Below are 11,083 nucleotides of genomic sequence, written 5' to 3'. Positions count from 1 at the left end.
TTTTTTTGACAGTTTCAGATTTTGTTTTGAAAAAAAGATGATTCATCCTACATTTCACAAAAAAAACCCCAAAACATCAGAATGTCTGCAAAAGGTATTTTGTGCCAAGCCAAATGATTACATCCAGAAAACCTTCCACAAACTTAAACAAAACCTGTCTGTCACTTCTCCAGGAGTACTTTCATGTCTCAAAAGATGGACTAAATCAGACACCAAGGACATTGAACTGTGTCAACATAAAGACTCTGTTATACATGTCTTACCCAGCTACATTCCGGCCAATATCATGCTGATTAATATGAAAGAAACGTTTGGGTTTCTCCCTGAAAGCAGATGAGTTTTTATTGAGATATTTTAATGAGTTTACGTATGATTTTATAACTCATCAAATAATAAGAATAAGAATAATCAGATACATTTTTTGTTTTTACACACACAAAAAAATAGAAGCTTTAATGTCAAAAACATCACTGATTCATATCCTGGCGCCTCTCGTTGGCTGGAAGCAGCAAGTACGCCACCTGTCGAAACAGGCGTGAAACACACAACAACGTCGGAGTTTGTCGTGGTCACGTGACCTGGGTGTTTTCAACCGCACTTTGGAACTGGGTTTTGAAACATCTGTGCCTCGGTGACTCAATACCAATGACTGTAGATGCTCAGTACGGTATCGAAACGTCAATATTGAGCTTCCCGTCGGCAGCACATAACGGTTTTGAAACCCTTTATTCAGGCTTGGATATGCGCATGCGTAGGAGGGTTTTACATGGTCGATCGAAGCACGCGCTTGTGAGTCTTCATTACACACAAATCATTGTACACGTTTGTAAATCATCATATCGTTATATCGTACTCGTTTGTAACACTTAACTTTATCTCTATATGAACTTGAATAACAGGTTAACTCAACCACAAGCGCGAACTAGTGACGGAAAGAATAATCTTCCGTCATGAACGCGTTCATAGTGAAACGTCAGTATTTCCTGTTGTGATGAACGTTTCCTTATCAAATGAACTTATGAATACAATACCGCTTTGAAGAAGTGCACGTAATGTTTGAATATAGGACAAAATTAACATATACCACCTATTTTATTATTTGTGCTGGATAAATTTGCAAATTTCCACTCTTTGGCTTCTAATTGTGCAATATTTGACTTGTTTATCGACTGAACGAGTCAAGTGTAGCCCCTGCCTTAAAAAAACCCCAAACTTTAAGCAGGAAGATTGGGATTGTTTTAGAACTGCTCTGACATTCAAAGTGTAGAGGTGTACATGTCTGTAGGTGATTATCTCTTCCTGCTTTGGGTGTGTCTACTACCTCCTGGGTTACAGTACACATCCACGGTCCCAGTGCTTGAACACATGGCATGATAGCAGGTCGCTAGAGCTGTCCGCGACATTTTAGAGAAGGTAAGATAAATTCCGTTAAGATCTGAAAGTTTTTGTTGAAGTTAATGTTTGGTCCTTTACATGGAGAAGGCTATATATGGGTGTACTCCACCAGCAATGAAATGGCTATTTAAATATATCACATTCCATAAAGTGAATGTAAGTCCTTAATTTACAAATAGTTTAAACTAAGACATAAGACTAACAAATGTTTCTGTTTTGTTTTTACATTCATTACCATGAAGTAAAGTGAAAGTGTGAAGATGGCAAACAGACCAGCCCTGTCCACTGCTGAAGGTGGAGAAGCAGATGCAAGGAGTAAAATCAGTGATTCCTTCTCATTTTTGGATGTCCTCCATGCCAATCAGTTTGAAGGAGAGTTTGTTGAACCTCAACATGTTGAGCAAGTGGAGGAAAACTTTTACAGAGGGGCCCCACCGAACTGGTTAAACTTCTATATCAGTGAACAAGCAGTGTCAGATGGCAATGCAACTCCTTTTATCAAACGAGATGGATATGAAACCCTTAAAGAACAAATTCACCTGAGAAGAAAAGGCCCTGGGACATCAACAATTAAACTGTTTCATCAACAAGGATGTGGGGGAACCACGCTGGCTATGCAGGTGCTGTGGGACTTGAGGAAAACCTTCAGATGTGCTGTTTTGACAGGCTCAACATTAGATATCACAAAGGTTGCGCAAGATGTGGTCAGCCTTTTTACAGCAGGTAGCCATGGCCACCAGAAAACGGTACTGTTGTTACTAAATGATGAGTTCATATTGGACATCCTCCAGGACAGGATTATGGAAGAGATTGCTGAACAGGATATAGAAATTGATTTGCCTGTGGTAATTTTACTGAACTGTGTGAGAAGCAGTGACGGGATTATCCACCAAAAGGCGCGTTCTTATGAACTGAAACAAAAGTTCAAGAGGAAAATGAGAAAATCTATTATTCTCAAAAAATCTCTCTCAGACAGAGAGCAAGCAGACTTTGATATGAAAAAAGAAGAGCTTGGCAGAAGATTTGGTAATCGGTGCAAGCAGTTTCATGGTTTTAACATTCTGCAGTCTAATTTCTCTCAAGCCTACATCAGGAACGCATGTGCTACATTAGAACATATCAAAAGAACAAATAAGCCACTGAAGACACAGCTTGCTGCCTTCCTTTCCCTGCTGAACGCCTACGTACCAGGTTCATATCTCCTGGAGTCTCAGTGCCTGGACTTCCTCAGAAGAGACAAGTTTGGTCACCTTTCACTGGAGGATCAAATGCAGCCTTTCAGTCATCTCATCATCACCTTCCAACAAGGTGAAAGATCTGAAAAAAAGGTTCGCATGGCTCACAATATGATAGCTCAGTGTTGCACTGAACTGTTGGCTAATGCGGGTGTGACCAGAAGTGACACAACAAGACACTTCTTGAACAGTTTTTGCAGAAGTTATGTTCCTCCATATTTACTTGGGTTCATAAAAGACATGCTAAATAAAAGAGAAATTACGGTAATAGAGGACCCAACTGATGGCATTAAAGAATGGAAAGAAAAGTTTTCCAGACTGATTCAAGATATTACAAAGAGAGAAGATGAGGGCAACAGTCTGTCAGTTTTGATCATGGCCTCAAATAAGTTTTATGAAGTTTCACTTTTTCCACAGACTCTTGCTCGTTTTTATTATATTCGCCTAGAAGACTACTACAATGCAGAAATCTGGGCAAAAGAAGCAAAGCGGAGGGCTCCTTGGAGTTCATTTGTTGCAGATACACTAGGCCAAGTCCATAAGAGCCACCTGAAGAAGATGCCCGTTTATACCAGACCAAGCGAAATTTTGACACTGGCCCAAAAAGCCATTGAAGCTTTTGAAGATGAAGAAAAACTCGCTAAAAATGAACATGCAAAGGGTAAACAAGGAGATGGGAATGTAAAAGTCTTGCGTGCTTTAAACACCAGAGGGCTGTTTGGTTATCTGGAAGTTTGCAGCCTGTTGTATGACCATCTTATCAGACATGATGAACTTTGGAAGCAAGTTCTCACAAGAACCGTGTCACTGGACTCTGTCCTGCAATCCATCGGAGATAGGAACATTGTCAGGTTTAAGGAGCTAATAAACAGCCTCAGAGATTTGGTTGAGAAAAGATTTGAATTTTTTGACACGTTTTTAACGTATTCATATTCTGTTGTTAAAAGAGACGATTCAGCCTACATTTCACTAAAAACGACAGAATGCTACAAAAAGTATGTTGGAGGCGCAGAACCAAATGATCAGCTCCAGAAAGCCTTCCACAAACTTAAACAAAAACTGGCTGTCACTTCTCCGGGAGTACTTTCATGTCTTGAAAGATGCACTAGATCAGACACCAAGGACATTGCTGTATGGTGGAAAGAAATCTGCCAACACAAACATTCTACTATACACGCCTTACTCAACTACGTTCTGGCCAATATCATGCTGATAAATATGAAAGAACCTCCCTCCAGCTCCGACTACCAAAGCAGCTTTACAGAGAAAATGCCATTGGCTCCTGAGATGCAACCCGAGTTTCACATGTTAGCTCTGCTGTTGTGTTGGCCTACAGATGGTGAAGACGAATTGGCCTCTGACCTCCCTCATTTAATCCAAAACATTCTACAATCCTATGAACAAGAATATAGGTCACTCTTTCAATCAAGGTACCTTCGACCCATATTTTTTCTTGGACCGGGTCAGGGTCTGAACAGACTTGTTCACAGACGCAACCTTGAAATCTTGTGGACTCAAGATGCACTGAAAGCCCCAAACACAAACTGGAGGAACGACGATATTTTCACTGATCCAACAGTCCAAGGCAAACTCCTCAGAATTGAAGGTATAGTGCAAGATTACAGGCTGTATGCAACATTTGGTGACACAGAGATCGAGTTAGATGCCAACCGAAAAGACAGCCTCTGGAAAGCAGGCCATGTGTTCTTTTATCTTGGATTTACAATCGGAGGTCCTGTTGCTTACAACGTTCACAGAGCTGAGGGTAAGAAAATTAAGTTACTAAAGTCCTCATCTTTACAAATGTCATATGTCTTAATAATACACATTTTGTACTGCCATTATCAAAGTGAGTTAGTGCTGCGTACAAAGTTTTCCTGTACTAAACTGGTTTTATTGTTACACTTAAAGATTCTAACAATAGAAAATAGATATCTTATATGTACTTAATGTAATTTTGTTATGTAGAAATCTCACACAAGATAGCACTTGTGGTAAAGGGGAAAAAAACAATGTGTCTGAATGATATGTTGTTGGCCAGCTCTTTAAAATTTAACTTTGCTTTACAAGAACCATCAGAGAGACTTCTGAAGACTTTTGACAATGAAACAGTAAGTTTCTACTTCTCTGGGATTTTGTTTGTTTCGCATATATTGTATGTCACATAAAAATTCTAAAGTCATAATGTAAATGTATATTTATATTGTAAAAATATAATGAAAAAAATATCTTGTACAACAGGACTCCAGTCAGTGGACTAAGCTGAAACCTGAAGTTGAGATAATGGAGGAGGTTCATACTTACAGGTAAAGGTTATCGTAACTATAAGACAGACCATAAAGTAATTCATTACAAGTGCCATTTTATGTTATTTGCTTTGCAGTTTTGCTGTTTCTGTTCGTGCATGTGAGCAGAGCATAACAGAGCATTTTGTCTTGTCTATTCAAATTCAGCCTGCAGTCTGAAAGTGGCAAATATGAATGCAGCGAGTCTGCCTTGCGGTGGGTTTGTAAGGAAACCGTCAGCTTCAGATACCAGTTTAGCTCATGGCAGCGATTCATGAGGAAACCTGTATGCATGGACTACATACCAGCAGGACCCCTAATGGACATCAAAGTCACAGATGGGAAGCTAGAGGAAGTCCGTCTGCCGCACTGGATCTGTACAGGTGAGCAGTCGTAAAACGCATATGATTATTTTATTTATTAGTAATAAAGATATTTATGCACACATGACTGTTTGTGCTTTGCAGGTGAAAATGCAGCGATGTCAGACATATTTCGAGTTCTGCATGTGGACAGCAGTGGAGATTATTTGGAGCAAGTGTCTGAAATGACATCATCCCATGTGAAGTTAAACAAGCCGGAGTTCTCTCTAAGAGGAGCCATGATCCTAAAGAAACTGGGCCTATATCTAAAAGTTTTTGCTGATGTCTTGATATACATGCAAATCACATCTGGCCTCACTCTGCACGTTTACCTGGTCCCACATGATCCTCTAATACAACAGGTAATACAATGCCACATACTGGAGCAACAATATAAAGTAGAAGTGAGGAAAAATATCATCAAGGTGATATATAATAACACAGAGAAATAAAATGCTCTCATTGATAAATACAAAAACACAGTGACACTACAAGGCAGCAAATTAATAGAGTTTGGTCTCTGAATGTTTTGACATTACTGACTTTCAGGCAGAAAAAACTGCATTAAAAGTTAAGAACTTACAGCCATCTTTATGCTAATGTAATTTAATAATTCTTTCAAAAGCTGTTTTTTGAACAGCTTTGAGCTTTTTTTTAACTTTGTAGTTGTTACTTGTGTTTGCTTGGCATTTTCCCTTTTCAGTTACATGGATTGCAGTAGTGCAAATCAATGTTCTCATCTTGATATAAACACAAACACATATGTTCATTAAAGACATGAACAGATGTGAACACGATTCCCAAAGATTTCCAACCATTACTTGTATGTGAAGAATGGTCCATTTTTCCATGTTTCAGGAAGTGGAGAAGAAGGAGAAATCTGACGGTTTCAGAAAAATCCGAAAGACAAGTCCTATTGACCCTGTACAGCTGGAGAGTTATTTCTACCTCTCAACAGACTGGGACACAGCAGAAATCTGCCCTGAGGTTTGGACTAAGCTGCACTTCTGTTCATTGCACCATAACATAGAAACAGCAAAAATCCTCAAGTTTCCATAAAATGTTTTGTCTACAGAAACAGCAGTTCATGTTGGAGTGGAGCGACACTAATTTCTTTGAGGTGGTCATTGGAAATGAAAAAAGCGACTTTGGAAACTTGAAACTGATACTTGAAGATGAACGCAGGGGAGGAAAGGAAAAGGACACCGTGTGGACGTGCACTATCGGAACAGGTTAGTGTTTTATGCATATTTGCCCTAACGCAGCTCATCTAAACTATAAACAGCCACCATCTGACCAATGTGAACCCTTTTATTCCAGATGACTATTAAACTCAAGCATTCACCAAGAACAGTGTAAGAAGTTTGTTTTAATCCATTATTATTAGATTATTATTGTTATCAAAGTAGATCCCTTTAAAAAAATAGTCATGAAAAAGAAGGTACACCATTTTTTTATTCTAAGGTTTTACTTATCCAGCCATAATTTGAAGGGAAAAAACATCTGGTTCTAATCGGATTCTGAAAGAATCTAAATACAAACCTGAGATGAGGAATGTGTTTATATTTATTCATTTATCAAAACTAGGCCAAAGTGCAGAAGTAGTGTGTGAAAAACTAAGCACAACACAAGATTTAGTGGCTTGTAAAACCACATTTAGCAGCAATAAGAAGCAATCAATGTTACTTTATCAGTCTCTCACATCATTGTGGAGGAATTTTGGTCCACACTTCTTTACAGCACCGCTTCAGTTCATTGAACTTTACTGTCATTCATTTACACACAGCTGTCTGAAAAAGCATTTCAGTCCGGTTGAGGTCTGTACTTTGACTGCTCCATTCTCCTGTGCTTGGGATCATTGTCCTGCTGCATGATTTAATTTCAGCCAAGCTTTATCTGTCAGCAGATGCCCTTGCATTTTTCTCTTGAAAACTTTGGTATACCGAGAAGTTCAACTCAATGACTGCGGAGTGTTTAGTTCCTGTGGCTCCAAAACGAGAAGAGAACATGTGAAGAGACTTTCTTCATCATATAACATGCTAATTGAGGCCTTTAGGGTCTTTTGGGGTTATTGTAGCTTCTCTGAGCATTGCACGGTCTGACATTTACTGGGATGGTGACTCGTGTGAACACTGGAAGCCGTCCTTGAATGTTTTCTTTTTGTGAATAATAATTCTTACCAGACTGTTGGGCATCAACACTCGTTTCTTTAACATTATTACTACTTTCTTCCCTGGAAGAAAGTAGTCAGCTGTGGTGATTTCTTGTAAAAGAAAAGAGAGCAGCTTCGTAGCTTTGTTTAGTTTGCAGCACCAGGCTGCTATTTACCCTCTGTATTAATGGAAGCATTAAAGTCTATTTAGTTTTTCAGCGTTTTGCCATAATTTTCATTAAAAAATGAGTGAGTTGATCTTTTACAACCTGATAAGGACAAAGTGATATTTATTATATTCTGATAAGTAAAACCTTAGAACTGAAAAAACTTCTTTTCTCACAACTATAATCCTAATATAGATCATCACTGTCTAGTATTCAACAGTGATGATCTGAATACTAGACTTTTTTTTTTTTTTTAATTTTCACCAACTTCCTCCGCTCAGGATTTCGTGGTTTGCCATTGGACAGCTCTGATTGGCAGAGCGAGTGAGGCAGCAGCTGTTGTAGACGAGCTTCAGGAAAAGGATGTGATCTCTGAGGACAAACATGGTGCTGTGAGAAGTTCAAATGCAACATGAGAACAAATGAGATTGTTTAGTCTGTGACGCTGACACAACAGAGCAGAGATGTCTATAAAATCCTGAGAGGGATGAAGTCTGAAGTTTCTCATGTATGAGCTTGAAGGATCTCAGTGAAAGAACATGACTGTAATGACTGCTTAGAAAATGGAGCCGATCTGTACATTTGATTAACATGCGGCCTTTCCGTACCTCCTGTGCAAGAATATGATGTGAAAGAATGTGAATACTGATATTAAATGATTAAACCTAATTTTATCTAGTTAGTGGCATAAAAATTAAGGGTTAAATCTATTGTTTAAGGTATATAAACCTATGAACATTGCAGAATCTTGTTTTCGCAACCAAATAATAGTTTTTTTTCTTTTTTTCAAAAATGTAAAAAATGCTTTTTTTAAACAAAATTTTACCTTTTTTTGTCTTTGTAATTGTATGTGTTTTATGTTTTCTACAAGATGGGTTAATCTTTATTCAGAAGATGAGAAAATATTTAAATAAACAGACTTAATTATAATAACTCACATTTTATTATAACTAGTTTGTTTTAATTAAAAGTGAAAAATGATATCTTGCCTACGTTTGGTGTTCAAAGTTTTCAATGAAGCAGAATAATTTGTACATTAAATAATAAAAAAAAGTTTTGAGCTGGAAAAAAAGTGAGTATGGTTTTATTTCCCCCAATAAGACAAATAGAAATGTGTACACTTTTGTTTTTCTTAAAGCAGAAAATCAGTTTTTACGGGATGTTATTGAGGAATGAGCAATGCGCTATAAATTAATTGTCGTACAAGTACTGTAGTGTTGATACTTGGTGAAAGTTATTGGTTCATCTGAGCGATGAGCCCCTCCAGCTCCGGACGCCCCTTGAACCGTGCTTGGAAATCAGCTTCGGTGTGCTGAGAGGTACAGAGGGGGAGAAGTGGATTAGTACTAAAAATTAGGATATGACCAAAAACTACGCATGCACATTGCTTTTAAGAGTAAGGTGGAGTTTGGTTTGTTATAGTGAGCACTTCTAATGTTCTCCAACAGTTATGGACTAAAAGATGAACATGCAACAGCTTACTCACACGGGACACAGCGTGGCGTTCAGAGTGCTCAGCTGGACAAAAAGTAATAACACTGTTAACAGTTAGGTCTTTAAAACCTCTCAGTACACCTGCAGCACCTGCAGTTTGAGCTGAAAGCACAAACAAAACGCCAAAAAACACAACAAGCCAGGTCTTACCTGAACGACTCGTTGGTGAGTCTTGAGGACAGCATCGAAGTACGTCTTGGTGCCTTGCTCCTGCATCAGCATGACCTCTGTGCTCTTTGTTGGTAAAGCTTAGCTGTATGTGGGAAGCATTAAAGAGCATTAAAACTAAATTTTCAGTCTACTACAAAGAAAAAAAACCCAAAAAAACAACAAACTTGCTGTAACATATTTGTCAGATGAGAATTTGGCATATTATCTGTATCCATGAATCTTTTCACATTTGTTTAGAAGCACTTACATTTTCAGAGCACTTTCTTCTTCATCTCTATTTGTAAACAGAAAAATACCAGGGCTGTTTGTTCTCTTAACTTATGATGAATTTCTGAGGAGTGAAATATCATAAAGCAGCTCATTCAAGAGAACAAGAGTGGGATTTTTTTAAAGTTTTCATCTTACACACTGAGGCAATGCAGAGGAACTCTGCTGCCACCTAGTGACCAATGTCTGAAATATATCAAGGTTTAAAACTTGATCGTCTACCATCATTACTGTGGCTTTGACAGTTTAACATTTATGATAACTACGTCAGAGCCTTCATGTAAAACACATATCTAAATTAATTTTTATTCCTCCTTTTAGAGGGAGAAAAACAACTTTTACAAACCTGCAGTTCATCCGGACTAAATGTTTCTATCTGCTATAAACACACAGAACCTGCCCCATTCTGATCATCAGCTATCATTCTTGCATATTTTGTCTCTGTAAAAAAAACAACAACAACCAATCAAAAAAGGCTAATGTGTACAGCAACAACTAGTCACAATTTGTTTGAGAGTGTGTGTGACTGGCATTCTGGGTATCCCCTTATGTAGTTTTGTTGGTATTACTACGATAAGGTCTTTTGGTTGTAATATGGTATCGAGGATATGATGCTGCTGCTAGTAGTGTGAACTTTATAATTCATTTGTTAGACCACCCACCCAGCTGCCACTGCTCTTAATTAATCTGTCTAAAAATGAAAGAGAAACCCTTCTGAAGTAAATATCAGACCAACATAATTTCATAAATATTTTTGTCCATAGTGATACTTAAGTGAAAATGTGATATATGACAGCATAACAAGCCTGATGATTTGTATAAACAGAGCAGACTAAATAGGAATCAAACTCTCGGCCTGAATTATTTTTTTAGTGCCCATCTGCTGTCGACACTTACCGTAACGCTTGCAGGGATGTGTCTGAATAGAAATTTGGTGTCTATAAGGAGACAAATGCCACATTAGTAATTTCCACTTTTGGTGGTCATGGACAGTTCATGCAGAAGAAATGAGCGTGATTCATCGAGCTATAGAATTCATTTAGGCTATCTGGCAATTAGACATCAGTGACCCATCATAGCAGAATGAGATCCCAGCAGTGGGAGGAGTGAGGATTACCCCCTGGAGTCTAGATGCTGGTGGTAGTGAAGATGAAGATGAGGAGGAGGTGGGAGGCATCAATGGAAGTCTGAAAGACAGAATGACGGAAAAGCACTAAGATTTCAAACACAGAGAACAGAAGACAGGCAGGAAAATGACTGGACCAGAGTAATGATGTCAGCACTGAGTTTGCAGGCCGATGAGTGATTACAGATGTTCCTTACTCAAGTTACACTTGAGCTTCATTATTACTGAAGACCAGAAATATGTGGAGCTCAACTCCCAGAGGACTGTGTGAAAAAAGACAGTTTTGCCACTGCACTCACAGCTGTGAACATTACACCTGCATCAGTTACACCGATCAAAATAAAAACAACAAAATAAACCTGTTGTTTTCAAAAGAAGAAATAAACAGCCTTAAAGAAGGTGCTGTTATTGGTTCACTGTAAATGTGGT

The 11,083-nt window shown here is 38.3% G+C and overlaps 1 protein-coding gene across 4 annotated transcripts; it reads left to right on the top strand.

The window, feature by feature from the left end:
* The first annotated feature begins 571 nt into the window (after nt 1-571).
* LOC146390746 (NACHT, LRR and PYD domains-containing protein 1 homolog) lies at nt 572-10,191 on the top strand. 4 transcript variants are annotated; one of them, XM_084923739.1, is made up of 10 exons: nt 572-789; nt 1,336-1,413; nt 1,638-4,395; nt 4,701-4,741; nt 4,872-4,936; nt 5,084-5,298; nt 5,383-5,639; nt 6,136-6,264; nt 6,353-6,509; nt 7,878-10,181. In XM_084923739.1, exons 3-10 carry the CDS (start codon nt 1,656-1,658, stop codon nt 7,922-7,924), a joined length of 3,651 nt encoding a protein of 1,216 aa, XP_084779865.1. In that variant the 5' UTR covers nt 572-789; nt 1,336-1,413; nt 1,638-1,655; the 3' UTR covers nt 7,925-10,181. The 4 variants fall into 4 exon arrangements, with proteins under 4 accessions (XP_084779865.1, XP_084779864.1, XP_084779866.1 ...); XM_084923740.1 differs by adding an exon at nt 6,598-6,632 and having other exon boundaries at nt 573-1,413; XM_084923738.1 differs by having other exon boundaries at nt 572-1,413.
* The last annotated feature ends 892 nt before the right edge of the window (nt 10,192-11,083 follow it).

Source organism: Perissodus microlepis, chromosome 3 (assembly GCF_051167445.1).
Source record: "Perissodus microlepis isolate ML-2025 ecotype Zambia chromosome 3, ASM5116744v1, whole genome shotgun sequence".
Classification (NCBI taxonomy): domain Eukaryota; kingdom Metazoa; phylum Chordata; class Actinopteri; order Cichliformes; family Cichlidae; genus Perissodus; species Perissodus microlepis.
This window is presented reverse-complemented; position numbering and strand designations above follow the sequence as displayed.

Coding starts and splice junctions, on each gene's coding strand:
- LOC146390746 (XM_084923739.1), top strand. CDS start 1,656: ATGGCAAACAGACCAGCCCTGTCCACTGCTGAAGGTGGAGAAGCAGAT. Junction 4,742..4,871: donor AGACTTTTGACAATGAAACA/GTAAGTTTCTAC, acceptor CTTGTACAACAG/GACTCCAGTCAGTGGACTAA. Junction 6,265..6,352: donor CAGCAGAAATCTGCCCTGAG/GTTTGGACTAAG, acceptor TTTTGTCTACAG/AAACAGCAGTTCATGTTGGA.